Raw genomic sequence first — 20,154 nt, forward strand, 5'->3', positions numbered from 1 at the left:
ATTTCTTTTATTGATATTTCTGCCACTCGTTTCTGTTTTTGTTTTTTTTTTTGATCTCCCTCACCTAACCCAATTACCACTTTCATTTGTATACCTTCCGGTACGTGTCGCAGACATTTCCTTTAATTCCTATTTCGATAGCAAAATGGTCTTGCAATTTTCCGCTAATTTCATCAGATGTCAAATTGAATTTTCCTACAGTGAAAATGGGAGAAAAATAAATTTTGAATTGATTTCCACTGGTGGAAAACCGAACGAAGATTTGTCTGTAAAAAAATGTGCACCACAAAAAGTCAAATTTCCTGGTAGAGAGCTGTTCATTTCCGTTTGCATAAGAAATGTGGAGTAATGAAGGAAAATTAAAAGCAAAGCGTACTGAGTAAATATGGAATCAAAAAGTAGAAGAAGAAAAGTAAAAGAATTGGTAGTTGAATTATGCAAGCAAAAAATGCAATGAAAATATTTGACAAAAAGCAATAAACTGACTTGAAAAAAAGCATTTCAAAAATAAAATAAAAATGTAACTTTTTTGTGGTATTGGCGAGTTGATAACTCGAGTGAGAGAAAAAGTGCCATATGTGTGGGTTGGCTGGCTGGCAACGTCGGCGGCGGGTTAGGATAAAAAAGCGCCAAATGCAACTTTCAGTGAAATGAAATAAACACAAAAACAAAGCATTGCATACATGCATACGCACATACATAGAAATTAAGGTTGGTCGGTTGATTGCTGAGTTGCACATAAAACATTTTTTTACCGTGAAATGAGCGCTAAACAGCAATAACGATAGCAACAGAAAGCAAATGTGTGTGTACCTATGTTTGACGGGATACAACCGCTCCAACAACAATGCAAAAGAGAAAAAAAAAATACAAAACCAAATAGCAACAATACGAAAGTAGCGGAGGCCTAACAGCCTAAAACCGGTCGCTGCAATCAACAAGCAACACCAATACGAGTACCACCAGCAACATTTACAACAATAATAACGACAATAGTGAATCCAGTTGGCATCCAGTCGCATTATATCAAACAGCCACCCAACCAACTAACCAACGAACCAACTTACCAATTGACTGCACGACCAGCAACAGACTAAACAGTAGTTAGGCAGCCGGCTGGCCAACAACAACAAATCGAAAGTTATTGACCGGAACTAATAACGTTTTTCTACGACTAGCCGACTTGATATGGGCGCACATGCATACATACATATGGACACGTGTGTTACATTGTATTAACAGATGCACATACATACACTTGCATATATGTATGTGTGTGTGTATATGTTTACATACAGCTGTCGACAATGAAGTCCTAGCAGCTAAAAAAATTTATTTAGTTTTTTACTATCTTTGCGTTTTACTCGTAGTAGGTTTTCAGTCCAATATTCGAGATTTCAATTTCTGCCAACGCCTTTAACCTTTCGTTTGGCCCCCGCGTCTGCCCAGACTTTTTCGACTTTGGACGTAAATTTAACATAATTCTATTATAGCTACCAGGTAGCTTCCTTAAATTTAATTTTCTATCGATTTAGGGATGTAACCTTTTAAAAAGGATCCTCGAACGAAAAAAGGCCAGATCCGTGTGCCCAACTGAAGGTTTTAAAAAAAGTGTCCAACGGAGTCAGGAGAATAAAAAAAAAATATTTCAGAATCTTTTTTTTTTTGCATATTTATTTTAGATATGTTGCAGTTTTAGTACCAAACATTTTTAATATAGTTTCTAATAAAAGTAGAAAAATCATCTTGAATTGTAAAATTTAGGGAGCATAAAAATGTATAAATATTGTGTAGAGCATCCTGATTAGCTTAGGGAGAGTGGGAGGCGAAGGTAGTGAGGAGAGCGAAATATTACCAGAGTTTTGGGTTGAGCTCGTTTGTAATTTTATTTACTTGGGTTTTATAGCACGTCTTGTGATGGGGCTAACTATCTGTTATTAAACTTATTCAGCCATGTATATTAGCTTGAAGTGCTCTCAGAGTACTCTAATGGAAAGAGTCTGACGCAATGCGTGGCTGTAATATTCCCGTTTTAACTTCGAAAAAGGCGAGCCAAGAAGCGCCGAGAGAATGGTAACTCCGAAAGTACTCAAGCTTAAAAGTTCATTCACTGATGATTTCTGCAGAACTGATTTCGATTATTGGCTCTGCTCTCTGTGGAGTAACCGGTGATTTATAGTTGACCAATTCATCGGCAATTTCATTGCCTTGAACATCGCGGTGTCCTGGACTTCATATAAGTACAATCTTATTCCGTTTTGCAACAGAATTAAGCTTCTTGTTACATTCTTGAGCAATATTTGAGGTTTGCTTTGCTTCAATCTGTTTCCCACTCCATCTCCTCTCCATTATCCGTTCTGCTACTTTCAGAATGGCACAAATTTCTGTTTGAAAAACAGTTGCTATTCCATAGCGTAATGATACTTACCACAATAGTTTAAATACAATCCGGTTCCAGACCCTATTTCATTCTTGGACCCATAGGTAAAGACAATATGCGTCAAACCTCTTTGAATGCACTCTGGATTTCTCCATTGTTTCCAAATGAAAATACGGACATAAAATCGTCCTTAGGTGCCAAAATTTGCGAATACTGCTCAGATAGCATCTTAAAAACTTCTCTGTATCACATAGTTCCGTCTTCGTGCCAGAAACCTTAGTTATGGAGGCTACACATTGCTCCCTGCTGCATCTTAGGATTCAGGGGGAGCAAATCAAGCATAGCACATAGTACATCGCCGGAGGTTATATTCGTGCCATCCGTAATGCCTACACTTATATGTATATCTACACGACCACATCTGATTTCAGACTCCAAGTTTTACTACTGCCGTAGAGCCTTGCATTGTTGAAAAATCTTTAATACGCGATCCACCTTCATGTGTCTTCCAAGTCAGTATCTTATTCAAGATTACTTTGAGATAATTAACTTCATCAGCAAGACTAAGTGACACTCCTTTCAGTGCTGGAAGACTAAGTCCATCCAATTTCCGTTTTCTTGTGAAAAAGACTAAGGTAGTTTTGTACGGCTTGATGGAAAAACGTTAGCGAAGAATCTGCGACGAAGCAACATACTCGTATCAGCTGAAATAGCAACACAGCTTTCTATTTAATAATTGATAAACCACTTGAGAGTTGCAGCGATTTGATTGCCTAAATGAAATGACAAACAAAACAGATCAATTTTTTGCCTACTTGCAGGCGATAAGAAAATTTAAGGCAACTCACTTAAGCACTTCCTTTACTTTCTAAGGACTGTTCCACATTATAGTGCCGATCACGGTTCGGCATACCTTCGGGGTATTCGAACTCAGGCACTTCACTCGCAAACGAATTGTTAGTTTTCGCTCAATTTTAAATAAAATTCACATTTTAAATGGGTGTAAAAAAATGTTGCTGGCATTTTGCGCGGTGTTTTTACGGCGTGAACTGAGTACTACTTTGCCGTGAGATCCATATGAAATTTCACTCATATTTCATGGCAATGTAACTTGAATGGATTTTGACAGGCACGTGACCGTGAACTTAGTATTTACTATGCTATACTTGACAATATTTTACCAGACCGAGGTCGGTCCGAAGATCGTGAAGAAGGTGATGCATTTGTAATAAAAAAATCGAATTTGTAAGCGAATTGACGTTACTTTATTGGTGTTTCACTTTTGTGCACATTTCTTTGTTTATTTACAATTTTGCTGTTCTACGTAGGGGAATTACTCGGATTTTCTCCGACCAAGGGCTGCCACCCCAATAAACTAGCCTTGCCTAGTGCGCTGAACCTCACCTTTGGTCCAATTCTGCGTTGATGCGCTCAGCCATTCTCTTGACATACGACTTATCAACCGTTCAGGAAGTGCTGATTTTTGAAATTTTAAAATGAATGAAAAAATTGGTTTTTGCCTGTAAGGGTGATTTGAATATTTCTTATTTTTTTGGAAGCCGTAATTATTCTGAAGACTTCGACATTCAAATCTCGTAGTAATTTCGACAGCAACGTTATTTTGTAAATATCCTTATAAGCAGCTTGGAAATGATCGGGTTAGATGTTATGCTCTGCTAATATTTCTTCCTCTAAAAAGAACCTTTGAAGAACAACTCATGCTCCTTTTTTTATTATTTATTTGTATTTACCTATGAAGTAATGAATTGAGTTGAAATTGGAGTTTTAGTATACCACCTTGATCAAAAAGTTTCTGGAACAACTCCCAGGTGATGCTCTAATTCAACTGATTTCAGTTCTGTTAGTCCCAAAACCTGAATTTTATGCAAAAAAGCGACTATCTAAGATCTGATTTCCAAGGCTGAATCCGACCCAACATTCATCAAACGTATCATCACTCTCCAATTAAGGAACCCGAACTTCTCACGATTAAAAAAAAAACACATCGATGACAAAATTGCGAGCTCAAGTTTTCAGGATTCTCAGTTTTTTTTATCCATAAGCTTAAAGTTTAGCTCCGTTCCGGTAATTTTCCTAAAACTTTGCATTTCACATTCGCCACACTTTTTACACATTAACAAAATGCATTTTAGGACAGCTGGGTACGCACTGCGCTGCAAACTCCAGTTGACTACCCGTTCGGATTTCAATAGCCGCCACTGTAATTGTCAACACTTAAGTACGTACGTACGTGTGGGTATGCATATAATCAGCTTGGCAGTTGAGTTTTTGTAACCTATTGCTTTTGCTTTTGATTGTCGTTTTTTATCGCTTGATTTTGTTGTTTCTTTCCGCTGTTTTTGTTGTTGCTTTCCCCTTTTTTGTTATCCGTTTTGTGAAGTTAAAATTTTATTTTATTAATTTTTTTGTCGCTGCGACGCAATCTTTGCAGTTGGTTAATTTGGTCAGTGAATTAAAACAGACGTCGAGTTGTGCGTCTTTTTTTTGTTATTTTGTATTTAAATGCATTTATGATGATTGGCAGTTGTTGCTGCTGAGAAAAAAAAAGGAAAATAAATTGAAATTAAGCTGTGGCGTTGATTAGAGCATTACAAATGATTTAAAGTAATTTTAAAATGCATTAAAAATTTTAGACGTTTTTCTTCACTGCAACTCGTTTTTTTTACCATTTTATAAATTTTGTTTCCAATTTATTTTTCTTTTGTTAAAGTTGGGGTGGAAAGCTGGTTGTTAACATGCCTTTTATGCATCCACAACTCAAAGTGTGTCTGCTGGGCTAGAAAAGCCCGAGTTTATTTACCAAACTATAGGCCGCGAAAGGCTTTAGTTATGCCGGCTTTCAGTCAATGTTCAAGCCCGTGTTGCATCTGCATTCGCATTTCATATGATTTCTCCATATACTTGATTAGAACTGTAATCTGAAGCTTCAAGACTTTAAACTTCTGCCTATGGAACTGGGAACGGCTGAAGTGACAGTCTTTTGGCGGGTATAAATCCGGGTCGTTCCGGCGGCGTAGAACCAACTGCCGTGGAAACGGCTCACGGACATTCTCACAGGTTACTTCAGTTAGCGCAGCTATCTGCACTGACTTGCCATATAGTATGATTCTTTCTGTGACTAATCATTGTAACTTTTCTGTGATTAATCCCCAACTTTCTTTTCGAATGTGATGCTATGGCGAAAAGAAGGATTATATACTTCAGCCGGTTGCGACCGCAAGAAAGGCACATACGCTTAGCCCTACCCAGCTTGATCTTAATTGTATTGAGGGAGCTGGGTATAGTTGAGGTACTGTGTTGAGTGGAGGGCACAAAAGGCTGTGCGGTCGAAGTGCAGTGTATTTTACTTCACTGTTTGATATTAAAATTGAGTTGAACCTATTTTAAAATAATTAAGTTACTGCAAATGTTCAGCCCATCGCACTCTATATCATATATAGGATTTCCAAGATTAAAAAAAAGTTCACACATGTAAGGCCGTTTATGCTGGCCGCAACTCGCATACTTGCAACAAACACTTCTCGCCAATATTCGGATTTATTGGCAACTGGAGGAACCTTACCTCAGAGCACGTACAAAGTATTTTGTACTTTTAATCTTAGTCCTGCCATAGTTCTGTTACTGTACTGTTACACTTCTGCTAATGAAGTTAGTTTTATTTCATCATATAAACATTAAAAAATAAATTTAAATTATCATTCCAAATGGTCACCTTTTGCTTTAACACAAGCCTTCAAGCGATTAGGCCATTCAGCTATGCAGTACACACGGTTTCCATGGATATTGACGTCTCTGCTCGAACCCACGATTGTTTGAGACTCGCCAAATTTCTGTGAGGCCTTCGACATGCCATATTCTCTATCAAACTATAGTCCAACGGATTCAGATCTGGGCTTCCAGGTGGCCAATCTTCTGCGGCCATGAACGCAGGAATATTGTTTTTTAGTCACTTGTTTTTGCCTAATAGGCTGGAGAGGAACTGTGCTGGAAGATCGAACGCTGTCCATTGAAGAGAGTACTGCTCAACTGTATCATCACGCCGTTTAAGACATCCTCCGGTACACTTTTGACCGGGGGGTCTTAACCCCTCTTTTCTGCGAATTTGTTCTCGCTGTATGCATTCTAAAATTTGCTATTTGCTGGCAAGACTAACCATATGTATATGAGGTGGTGGGTGAATAGTCACTTTTGTGAATAACTTTTTGAATAACTTTTTTCTCTTCGACTAACTTTTTTACTAAATACAAAACAAAAGTGATTTTGAGTGACCTTTAGGGGCTCTATTGCTTATCTTTGTATATACTGCAGCTGTTTAGTTTACAAGTGCCAAATATGATTGATGTACGATGCCATTTCAAAAAATTATAAATTTTCCTGTATATAATTGGTGCTTACACCTCTTGCTGGGTGTTTTCTCCTCCTATTCGCGCTGTGTGTCTTGAGGTTTTTTCCCAAATGGAGGAACTTCTATGCCGCCTCCGATTGGCTGATCGTTTTTTATTAGCAGCTTCATGGCAGAAATACGATCGGAGGCTTGGCAGGGTCTGCTGAGCAGGCGCCGCTGTTAGAAAAGCGATTTTCTATTACTTGGCGCTTCATGCCCGGAATTTCGAGGTCAGCCACTAACGAATGGTCGGTCACTAATCGACTGCGATGCTGTAGTTTTACACTTCGGAAATAAGCGTTTCTTTTTTGTTGTTTATTTTGAACAAGAAATTAAATTTCGAATTTTTTTTTTAAATTTTCCCAAAAAAAAAAAAATATTTCTTTTACATTTCACATGAAATGATAAATAAAAAATGTTTCTTAAAATTGGGGTTGGTGATGCGAAATTCTAGAGTCTGTTTAATTGCCAGTTGATTAATGTGGCGACCGAAAAGTAACAATGCCATAACCTGTGACATTGTCATATTATATTTTACATATTCGCACTGGTGTTGCCATATCTCTGCAGCAGGCCTCCCTAAATAAAATATTAGTTTGGGGGAAAGAAATTCAATATTTTCTCGGTAGATGCCTGTAGTGATCGATAGCTGTAAAGAGTCGATCAAACAATTTAAAGTTTATGCTCGTTTTCAAGGTGACATTTCACACTAAAAAAATTCGTTTGCTGTTTTTTGTTTGTTCCATTCAGTTGTGAGTTACAATGGAAGTTAACAATGAGAAAATTCGCAACATTTTATAGTTTTTCTTTGAAGACGAAAAGGCAAAAATGAAAGCCAGGCCGCTAAAATTGTGAATGGTGTTTATGGTGCCTGGTAACATGGATACTGTAACAGCTAATTATGTGCAATTTTGTTGGTTTCCTCGTTTCAGTAGCCAAAGATCGACCATAAAACAGTTTTAAACCATTTGCACAAAAATTTTACGCAAAAATAGTGGATTTCTTTTTTCCCCAAACTAATATAAAAAACTTTGCCCCATAATTACGTGATTCCTTAGCCTGCAAAAACGAACAAAAGTTGATTACAAAAGTTCCACCTGCTTTCAAAAATGCCTTTCATACATCACGAATATTAACATTTACACTAACCGAAGGTTTCATTTAAATGCGATATCTTAACTTTGCATTGACCTTAATTTTGAAATGCTTAATTTGTTTATATAAATTAACATTCAGTTGCTAAAATTTACCGCCTTTGTGTTTCATGTTTTTTCTACTATTTTTTCTTGAACTTTTCAACTCTGCGGTGATTTTATTATTATTTCCTAATGAAGAAATGTAGATATGTGTATGTATGAGTAACTATTTATCTATTATTAAAAAGCACGTTTGGTTTTCTGTTGTTTCCAGAGAAAAACACCTTCGCTTGCTGTTTCCTCTCCAAAAGCACGCGCGTTGTCATGATACAATAGTTTGTTGATGTCAATATGAGTTATTTTTCAAGATAATTCAAGATTATAATAAGTCAAATTAAGTAAGAATAGGAATCAATAATCAATAATAAATAATGCTGTGAAATATGGTTTCATAATGACCTCTATTTTTGACCTAAGAGTGCCACAGCAGCCACTTCAACTCCAATTCAAAAATGAAACAAAAAGAAAAAAAATAAGCAAAACAAGACGCCTAATCTAGCAGCGACTAGACGTTACAACAATATGTTGTAATTACCGCTATTTTTTAAAAAACAATTTTTCTTGCTATATTTACCGTTTTACATAACTGTTTCTCACATGTAAATCGGCCCAATTATTCAAATTAGTTTTTGAGACTTCTCAAAAGGTTACATGCAAATTTTTATTCTTAGCTACAAGTTTCTAAAAAATATTCTTCTTATATTCTAAAGGGTGGTTACACTGTTCTTTTTAAATTGAGAGTCACTTTGATATTCAAAACTTTTTCCGCGGAATGAAATGAGGTTGGTAATTTTATTTTCGTAGAATGAAATAAGTCTAGTCAGGTCGGTAATTCATTGCGATGATTGGTCGTCCTAGTTTGTGCGAAAAAATATGTAAGCTGCTTTTTAGTATACCAAATTCAAAACCCCTGCTGTTGTTGTTGTAGCAGCATTAACATTCTCCATGCATGTATGGGGAATGCTGCTGATGTGAAAGTCCTTGGCCGGATATCAATCCGGGTTGTTCCGGTAACGTAGAACCAACTGTTGTGGGAAGGACCCCTCTATTCGTACGTTGTCGACGAGAAAATTGTGAAATCAATAGAAAAGTTTCCACCTGCAATCGACTCACCATCAGTGTCAATTACCTACTCAACATTGCACGCACCACTACAATTTAGTCTTATCTTGTAGGCATGGCTCAAAATTGTTTAGCAATTGCTTAATGGTGAATATTTTCGAATAAACTATATATATTTATATTTGAAAAAAAAAAATACTCAAGTACTTCCCATTTTTTACATACATAAATTTCATAGAATATGTGCGGTCCCACAACAGTCGGTTCCACGTTACTTGAACAATTCGGATATACCTACATCCGGCCAAGCACTTTAGCAGTAGCTCCACTCGTGCAATTCGAAAAGAGTACCTATTTTGCTGTAGCGTTATGTTCCATCCGCTCAACGTGACCTAGGCAGCGCAGCCCGATGTTGGTGTACAGCTCTGTGGTTCCATCTTATTCGGTATGCATCATTCATGCAAATTGGACCATAGATCTTGCGAATAATTTTTCTCTCGAAAACTCCTAATAACCGCCCATCGATGTTTGTCAATGTCCAGAACTCAGCGCCATACTGTAAGACCAGGAAAAAGAATGATTGTTAAAGTTATATTTTCGAGCATCGAGAGAGGGATCTGCTTTTCAATTGCCTACCCAGCTCAAAGTAGCACCTGTTGGCAAGAGTTATTCTTCGCTGGATTTCTTGACTGACGTTGCTGTTGGTGTTAATGCTGGATCCTAGGTAGGCAAAGTCCTTGACTACGCCGAACTTGTAATTGTCAATCACAAGCTGCTATCCAATACGCGTAGACTTTTGGTTGGGACACTCAGCCTTGACTATCATTGTACATCAGCCAATCCATTGCTTAATTTGCTTTTTCGAAAAAGTCGCTAGAAATGCAATCATGTTGATCGCCCCATGATTATCGACTTTTTGTGAACTAAAATTTAAGAGATGATCCGGGACGATTTTTGCATTCAGTGGAATAGCAAAGAAATCGTCGAAAAGGTTATTTGGAAAATTGATTTGAAAATGGGTGTGTTTCCGGTTTCCAATATTGCTTCTTCTTATTCTCGTTAGCCGACTGTGGACGAGTCATCTTGTCTTTGTGGGCCTTTCATCCTTGTACCAACCAACGCTCATTAACAATACAAGTAAGCCACATTTCCTCCTCCACTTGCTCATCTTCCTACGCCACCACCGTTTGCATATCTGTTGCCAGTAGACGGGTTTTCTAAAAGGTTGAGTTGGTTCATAACAGAGACAAGATCGCGGCTTTGACAATGCGCCAATTGGTGTCGATTGGTGTAAAGAAATGTTGAACAAATTGAGCTGGGGTGGCTCAAAGCACGTCTAAGACATCGTAGTGGGTGACGAATCTTGACAAACAAAACAGTAATCGACAGTATGGGTGTTCCACGACGAGCTGAATCCAATGAAAGTTCCCGGTGCAAGGAGCACTTCAAAACAAATGATTGCGTGTTTTTTTCGGAAAACTTGGTCATGCCGCAACTGTGCACTAGCGAAATGCGAAACAATCAATTCGAAGTGGTGCAAAACCACTTATTTCCCAGAAGTTTTCGGGCAATTAAGGAAAACCAACCGCCGAAGACGAATCATCTTTCACCCTCCACCAAGACAATACGAGCTCTCACGTATTGGCTCACACAAGAGAGTTTTTGAGCACTCAAAAGACCGAATTAAAGGATCATCCGCATTACAGCCCTAATTTGGCACCTACTGCTTTCTTTTTGTTTCCTCGAACATTAAAAATAAATTGCGAGTTGAATGTTTCTGTTGAAGCCTTTAAACAGCTCGTTTGGATTTATCCACTTCTGAATGGCAAAAGTGGTGGTTTTACGCTTCAAAAATGTTCTTTGACAGTTTTGTGTTAGAGATATTTGTATTGTAAATGTGTAAGTTTCATAGACGAAATAAAGCGAAGAAAACATTGACATATTTTCACTTCATCCAATATTTTACTTTTAAAAGCAACCTGTGATTTGCACACCCTTTATTTGTGCCTCTTTATTTTTTCCAATTTTTACTGTTTACTTCTTTTGTCGTTAACACCTGTTGCTCTTGAATACAAAGCCCATATAATTTTCCTCTTTGAGATAAAATGCTTTATATATTGTTTTTAATTTTTGAATCCCATTATAAATCAGTTTTTGTATGCGTGTTTGTCATCTTGAGAATTTTTAATTACGTGCTCTTCTGCTATATTTGGCTTACCTTCTATTGTTGTTTCTTTTTATGTATTTTTTTTCTTTGTTTTTACCTCATCAAGAGATTTTTAAGCGCCGATTGTTGGCTTTAGTTGCAACTCTGCGCTTAAGAGTTTTTGTTGCTGTATTTGTTTTTTCTTATTTTTGTTTTCTTTACTCATTTATGCGCATATCTTTACTTACTCTTTATCTGTTTCTACATATTTCAAGCTTCGTTAGCATCTGTAGATTTACCGCATTCTTCGTACATTCCTTTGCCTTCTTTACACACCCAAATAAGACTTTATTTGATTATATAATTAATTACTGTATGTGGAATTTATATATCCACTTAAATATTTTAAATATCGCATCTCAAAGTGATCTCTCTTATAAAAAGATATGCATTTATCTCATCGCTTACTTCTTCACACCCATTCGAAGCGATAAATTGGTTTTAAATGCGGGTAAATGCTATGAAAAATTTATTATTATTGATTGGCTATTTATGATTGCTATAAATTGGATTTTTTTATGTATTGAAAGTTTAAGTAGTTGGCTTAGTTTAATAGACTAAACTGCACTGTAGACGAACTGGTCCATTTTGGTCCTAATCAAACTACTTCACTCCATCCATTCAAGGTGAAGATCGTAATTCTTATAAGAAACGGAAATCCATGAAAAGTTTTAAATCTCAACATTTATCTTCTATATGAATAAGCAAAACCCCGAAGAAATCGTTAAACTGAAATTTCTTAACATTGGCTAAAAAGGTGTTTAAGAAAATAGTTTTATCATAATTCTTTAGTTGAAGTAGAGGGTGATTTTTAGAGACGGATAACCTTAAATTGTCGGTCATGTTTTTTATGACAACCGATTGGACAGTTCCATTAGATGATATTGCCCGATCGGTTCGCAATGGGCTGTCAAAAGTCTTTTTTTGGTAGATGAGATAAAGGTGTTTGGCCCCAACGATGGCACGTTTCGAATACGCTACAACGACGAGTTAAATACATTAAATCCCAAAGGATTCGATAGTTAGGACACACTGTGCACATGGAAGACAGCCGCTCTTAAAACTTCTTTTTAATAACAAACTCTCTAACGACCCGGGCCTGAGGACGTCCAAGGCTAACCTGGCTTGACCAAGTCATAGCCACCTGAAAAGGCCCCGAGTTAGGAGCTGGAACTCTATTGTGGATTGTGGACGAAGCTAAAGCTCACCCTGAGCTATAATCGGGTCCAGAACGACGTCCTTGAAATTAACAATTTCTATTCGCCCACACCTGGATCGACCATGTTTTTAGCCAGCTTCATGCTATTGGCTCGTCTTATGTCTCTGTCTGTGAGGTTCACTTGGTTGCACTGCGTCGAGCTCTATCTTTTTTCTCCGTACTACACTTTCAACGTATCTTTTGACCGCATTCCAGTTACCCTCGCGTTCAAGTATCCTGCCAATCATTCTTGCCCTTCGCGAGCATCTCTTTCCACGCACCATCTGTCGCAACTAAAGGATGTGTGTTCGACGTCATCGTTCGGCGCTTCGCAGTATATGCACTTTGGGTATAGGTATTTGCGGAAGTATCTCTAGCCTAAGAGGAACCAAGTCATGAAATAATCCAATTCCCTGAAGTTCCGTTGAACCCATTTGCCTACTGTAGGAATCAGCTTCATCGTTCATTTACCACTCGGTTCAGTGTCCCTTTGGTTTTGCCACCCGCTGCACGGTTCGGCATCTCAGTACCGCGGCGTTAATGGTGGTGTGTTTTTTCATAGAATCACATGCAGCCACTTGCTTCCGAGTCGCGAGGTCGATATGTATCTCTCCGTTTATCGCGGTAGGCTGGAGCAACTCTGAGTGTCGCTGTTCGCTGTACAGCCTCCAGTGCTTTACGCTTTCTTTTGCAGTTTAGCACATCTCCCCATATTTCTGACCTCGTGTCATTAGGATGATTTCAGTTTTATGTTTGGCGAGTGTCAGGCCATGGTTCTCAAGCCAAAATTGGGTTCTCAACTTGACTTCGTTCAGCTCCTCCTGGCGTCCTCGGTATCCCGCGCTGATATACCGCAGCTACATCATCCGCATATTCCACGAAATATGTATCCAAAAGCCATTTATTAAAAGCAAGTAGGTATTAATAAAAACCAAAAAACAGAAAAAATAGACCAAGCTCATGATGAAAATTCAAGTTAATTTGTACGCACGATCTACATCCTCGTATAAGTGATGCCCAGCCCTGATATTGCGAACTTTGTCGCCGTTCATACAGGGCACGCGCTTCTTTGAAAGAGTATTTATTTTGGAAATAGAAAAAATGTTTGCTGGAGCCAAGTCGAGGCTGTAAGAGGAATAGGGAAATCATCACGATGCCGTTATGCGTGAAGTGAGAAGTCACTTTGAAGCAGGTATGACAGAGTGCATTTTGAGCTAGCATAGAGTCACTCGATAGGGATTCACTAAAAAGTAGATCTAGCTTAGAAAAATATTCGCTGGCGTCTTACGATGGGGCGTTTTGAGGGTCAGACGCCAATAAGTGCTACTATATACTAAGTAGGCAATTGAGTAGTAAAGTCCTCTCTCTCGACGAACAAAACTAACACTCTATAAGGCTCTCATTATGCCCGACCTGCAGAGGCTTAGACCATGACAATATCCGATGAGGCGTCCCTGCGGACGGCAGGCATTAGCGTTATCGTTGGCTGGGCTTGTCGTACGAATGGACACAAACGCTCTGGCTCAGGAAGAAAAAAACCTTCCCTGCGTTTTATAGATCAGGTAGAGAAAGACTTGGCTTCACATGGTGTGAAAGAAACGACTGGTCCGCTTTGTTGAACTAGGCTAAAATCGTGTAGGCGGTTATCGCGCCAATTAAGAAGAAGATATCTCCAACTCTAAATAGGAAACTTCGTCGTTATCTTACCCGGCAGCCCATGCTGATTAGTTCTAACAAAGACAAATGTAATATATGTAAATAGGATTAATCCAGTAAAAATATCTGTAGCTAAACATATGTCTGTATGCATACAGAGTGTCAAAATTAAGAGCTTTTTACTTCTTTGATCGAAGAACCGAACGAATAAATTCTAGTAACTCACCTCAAATCTCGTTAATTTTGTGTCGAATTGTTGTGTAGTAAAAGCGTACAGAGAATTGAATTAATTTAAGGTCAATAACTTTTGTCAACAGGCAACGATTTCTACAATTTATGTGCATTAATCATGCTAGAAAAATAGAGGAGCAGCAAAATTGCGGAGCGACACAAAACTTGAAAAGTCAAACAAAAGCAAAAAGCAGTGATTGACTTTAAATGAGAAGTAGTCGGGCCCACAGCACAAACTTTCGTGCGCACATCTTGATAAATAAAAAAGCATAAATTCATATAATATTTACAAACGTATCAGTTCGCTTATTGTCTGAATATATAAGTATGTTAAATATATAAATAAACTGTATGTATGCATGTATACAAAAAAACCATACCATTTAAAAAGAACTAATCAAATCATATACAGTCGGCAAATAAATGATAAGCCAGCAAAGCACTGACGCTAAGCCATTGACTTTTATTTTATTATTCGTCTGCTTTTATGTAAATACGCGCATGCGCAACTATACAACCCACTTATGAGGCACCCCAAAGCAAGTCAACAACAATTACCAAGCGAAAAATATTTATACACGCACACCTATGCGCATACAAAAAAAATGTATGCCCCAAAAATTAAAAGAAAGTCAAGCGAGAAGCGCATAATCAAACGGCTGACGGTAATAACCGGCAAAAAAATTACACAAGAATATGGGTGGGTATGTACGAGGGATGGCTGATGAGTACGCACGATTTCATATTTTTTTGTTTTTCAATTTAATCTCTCTCAAGAGTTCGCACTAAAAATTAGTTCATTAGAAACGCTTTCAAATCGCCTTCATCTTTTTATCGTACGAAAATCATAGTCGCCTCAACCTCTATTTTGAATTGGCGAGAACGAAAATGTCGTTGAAAACCAGGTTAAAGCTTTAGGTTGCATGGCACATTTTTTTTTAATCCCATAGCTTTTATGGCACTCATAGCAGCGAACCCGAGCGGTGTTAACACACGCGTCGGCATGCAGATATTACACTACGGACGGATGCTAGCTTGTCTTGTTTCTTCTGTACGACAGGCTCGGATATCTGAACCAGTGACTGTTACTGTTGGTTTTGTTTTAAACATTTCCCATATATTTTTGGGAGATGTTGCTGAAGTGAAATCAGCAAGCGCTGCACAAGCACACAAACTTTTAAGGTCGCGAAATCTATCTTGCCACGAGTAGAGATGAGAAGCTCGAGGCACCTTCTGAGGTTAATAAAGTCTCAGCTCTCGAATTTCGTGGGTGCCCTTACAGGACACTAGTCGCGAGGCATACATGCTGTGAGACTTCGAGTTCGTTTTGCGCCAGTTGTATAGTGGATGAGATGGAATCATTTCAGCACCTTTTGCTTAGCTGCTCTGCTTTCGTAGAGCTAATATTAAAGTATCTTGGCTCTACTTTCTTCGCTACGCCTGCTGAGATATATCTAATTGGCGCGTACACCCTTTTTAGGTGTTTGGCCGAGCTGTGTGCGCCTTGATGTTGTTTCACAAATGGAGGGATCTACAATTTCAAGCCGACTCCAAATGGCAGATATTTTTTTATTGCAGAAATACACTCGGAGGTTTGACATTGCCTGCACAGGGGCGACCTCTATTAGAAAAAACTTTTTCATAATTTAGGGGTTTCATCGAGATTCGAACCTACATTCTCTCTGAATTCCGAATGGTAGTCACGCACCAACTCATTCGGCTACGGTGGCCGCTGCTGATGTAGCAGGCCTTGATATTAAAAACCTGATGAACTTCATCAGCAATGCATCAGTCATCGTTCGGCCGTCTTCAACGAATACACATCCAGCTCCTCCTTCCTTTCTTACTATGTGATTCTTCTTATCTCCTTTACAAGGCCGATTTTTTAATTTTCATTTTCGTCCAAGTCTGCCCTCTCTATGGGCACATTTTAACCTATCCTGAAGTGATAGTTTTCGACCATATTTAAATTTGGCTCGTTGCGGTAACATAGAACTGACTGTCTGCAGACCGGCCTGACCGAGTAAATTAGAGTGCGCCGTTCATTGTAGTTTCTTTAGACAAGTAATCAAGTAACAAACCTTTCTCTCTGGGCCATAATAAAATCGTAGCTCCAATCTTTGACGAAGTCTTTGCCACTCCCAGATACACTCGAAGGTTTGCCATTACCTTTTTCGGTAATTTTGGTGTTTCATCTACGGAGATTCGATCCTACGCACTTCCGAATGGTGGTTACGCACCAACCCATTCGGCTACGGTGGTCGTAGCTAAGTAATGAAGTAAGTAATAAAACTGCCTCTCTTACCCAGAAGAATATGGTAGCTCTAATCTTTGACGCCGACTTTACTACTTTGATTTTCTCTGCATCGCCTCTTGCTTTAACTCCGCATCATACTGCCCAATTCAGGTGCCATCAGCGGTCACAATTTTTGTGAGAATCAGAGAGTCCAAACAAATTTTTACAATTGTTTACTCGTCAATGCTTGTCGAGCGGTGTGAGCATTCGTAGTAGCCAATTCGTATTAATTTTTTCATGCGGAAATGTTCATGTAAAATCTCTCCAATTTATTATTTGCTGATCTTTTCTTGATTCACAGTTTAATTTCTCGATCAGCGAGAGATAATTTCTTTATACTTTTTCGGTCACTACCAGCACTGAGCGACCTTAACCGCGGCGATCGTTTTCACACTGCTTTCTTTAAATAGCCGATACTATTTTTTGTATTGCTTGTTCCAAGGATAATTTGAACTAAATAAAAAAGGGTGTAATTTGTATTGAGCTATGCGTCATGCAATTATTTTTGTCAGTAACGAGATGATGAATCGGAGCGCTCAGTACCTGAGGTCGCGAACTTAGCAGCCGTGCCTCGTATAACGGGCAGTAAACATTTCATCTACGTGCTTCAACAAAACAATATCTGCTGCTTCGTAATCCCCAGCGTTGTGAAGAAGATTGAATTCACTTGACTGCACAGCGCAGCTGACAAATGAATCCGGCAGCGATGTAGAAAAGTTGATCATGGAAGAGCGCAATAAAGTCTTCGGCGCACGTTGACTCACGTTCTGTCACTTGACAATGACATTTGCGAGGAAGATTTTGTTTATTCATTTCGACGCTTGCGTGAGCACATTTGACGGATGAAGCATAAAAGTGTGATGTAATGCGATGCCGTTGGGAAGTATAGAAATTACGAACAGTAATCGTCAAACGAAATTTTACCCCTATATAATTCTACAACAAAAAAATGTTGTGCGAGTAGTAGTATATAGTATCTTTGAGTGCTACTGCGGAAGAGTCCAATTTATTAATTATTTTTTGTTTGTTTTTTTATACTGATGGAATCTTCGTACCGACTTGCGAGTACGAGTACCTACACACATCTGTACGTACATCGTTTGAGCGAACGTGCTGCCATATAAATACTCCTACTAATATTTCATTGTGGGGTGATTCAGCAGCGTAACCAAATATTCTACATACATTTGAGTTGATAGCTTTTTTATTCAACTTTTTATTGGCTGCCGTCAATATTTGGAAAAAAATCCCAAAACTACTATCAATATGTGAGCGGTAATTTCGGTAGCTGTAATAAAGGTTTTTTTTGTAAGTATGTCGTGTAAATAAATGCAATATGATGCAATATGAAGTTTCGAGAGCGCAGTCAGCTGAAAATGTCATTGAACTACGAAATTGATCTAGTAACGAATTGGATGATTGATTATGTGATGACGTGCTATTAAAAAAAGAGTATTGTTTCTATGATTGTCAACATACGATTGAAATAAAGATAAGAAAAACTCAATTTGACTAGCAACACAGAAGAAAAAATTAATAAAAATAAAGCTTAAGGGTTTCGAAAAATGTAAAAATTAAAAACAAAAATTAAAACAAAAAAAATTGAATTAAAAAAAATATTAATTAAAAAAATAATTTAATTAAATTTTATTTTTTTTTTAATTAAAATTTTTTTGAGTTTTTCTTATCTTTATTTGAATCGTGTATTGACACGAAAAAAAAAAATTTTTTTGTCCAATTTTTTTTTTTTGGTTTAATTTTTTTTCAGTATGTTTTTAATAAATTTTTTTTTATTTTAATTCGTTTTATAAAATTTTTTTTTTTTAATTAAATGTTATTGCGTCTTGATGGAGAAACCTTCAGTTACGTTGCCTCTGAACGGCAAATGATTTTTATAGGAAGCTTTTTCATGGTTTTTATCACCTGCTGAGAGGCCGTTGCTATTAGATGGTAGTCGCGTACAAACACACCCGGCTATGGCGGCCGCGAGTGAGAGACTTTTAACATCATAGTTCCCATTAAAATTCGTTCTTGGTCTACTAAGTGAGGGCCTTTTTACATCCTAGATCGTTTAACAGACGCTTTGTTCTCGGTTTGGTGAAATTTTATCTCATACAGGCATGCTCAGTGTGTAGTAGCATTCACACTAGAAGCCATGCCGTTCGTGGTTCTATTTTGCTCAATCGAAAATCCCTTCGTAATTGATGCGGGCTCGGACTGAACCTTCACTGTTATATGAATGCGAACATTGTTTTTATTTGATAATATTTTACCGGACCGAATCGTTTGACCGGCACTATGGTGTGGATTAGCTCCTAAGCTTAAGTAGTCGTCTTATTTATGAGTTTTTGAAATCTGCAATCTGGATATTTTGAATGTACTTTGCTAAATTATAATATATTTCAGTCTTAATCTTACTAATTTCTCAATATCTCAATTTCTCTCTCTCATTGCAGATGATTTACTAAAGTCTCCTACCTTGCAACAGTTTGACGACGGACAGGACTTGTGGACAAACGTAGATAGTGAGCATTTAAAAAAAAAAAATTTGTTATTTCGTCAATTGCTTGGTATTTTAACGGACGTCTGCTATAATTATAAAGGCGCTTCTCCATAAATCCTGAATAAACTTTATGTGACAAACAACAAACACTCTAATTTTGCCTTAAATTCGAGTGAAGTAGTTATGTGAAGTGGTGCCAGTGGTTGGCTTGGCTATTGCTGCACGCACTGACGCGTCTGACACTCCCCTGCGCTGAAGGATAGCAGTCACACATACACACATACCTATCAACTACACAAGACACGTCACAAACTAAAAATTTTCGCTTTCTGCCCTACCGGAGGCAGGCGTGTGATGTCAGAAAAATTGCGCGCGTTGAGTTTAACAAGCGGAAATGTACATGGACAGACAAAAGCAGTAACAGCAAGCAGATCAGGCAAAGCAACAGCAATAGCAACAGAGTTACAGAATATGGCAAACAGTCACACCAGCGTTAACACCACCACCAACACAGTGCCACATATTGGCGCACCCACTTTGATATCGACTACATTGCAGCAATTACCGCCACCGACGACACCCACAACACCCACCCCACAGTCTTTAGGTGGTGGCGGCAATGATGCGGATGCAGCCAATTCTCATACTACAACTAATGCTGTAATGCTAGCGTCTGGCATTGCTGGCAGTGATACCGAGTCCACGTCGGACTACAATGTTGGAGCTGCTGGCACAGGAGCTGTAGGCGCTGGTGTACAATTAAACTTTCATCTGTTGCCGGATGGAGGCGCCGTCGGCACTGCTGGCGATGGTAATTCAATAATGAACTCATCACAAATATCTGCCAACTCCAATGAGTCGATGCAGTTGTCGAGCAGTCCTGGTGGTGGCGGCGGCAGTGCTAGTGGAGTGGCAGTGGCGAGCATTCATGGAAAGTCTGTCGGTGGCAAGCATTTGACCGCACACAGTGTGGCAGGGGTAAGTGCAATCATAGATTTCAAATGTTTTTTCTGCTCATTTT

At 38.3% G+C, this 20,154-nt stretch overlaps 1 protein-coding gene across 3 annotated transcripts in view; it reads left to right on the forward strand.

The window, feature by feature from the left end:
* LOC129249146 (GTPase-activating protein CdGAPr) overlaps positions 1 to 20,154 on the forward strand; it is a 97,483-nt gene that overhangs the window by 17,477 nt on the left and 59,852 nt on the right. For all 3 annotated transcript variants that reach the window (XM_054888799.1, XM_054888800.1, XM_054888801.1), the window contains one exon: positions 19,087 to 20,111. In XM_054888799.1, coding sequence (XP_054744774.1) covers positions 19,488 to 20,111 — 624 coding nt within the window. In that variant the 5' untranslated portion in view covers positions 19,087 to 19,487. The remainder of the gene's footprint in view (positions 1 to 19,086; positions 20,112 to 20,154) is intronic.

This window comes from Anastrepha obliqua, chromosome 5, assembly GCF_027943255.1.
Source record: "Anastrepha obliqua isolate idAnaObli1 chromosome 5, idAnaObli1_1.0, whole genome shotgun sequence".
NCBI lineage: Eukaryota > Metazoa > Arthropoda > Insecta > Diptera > Tephritidae > Anastrepha > Anastrepha obliqua.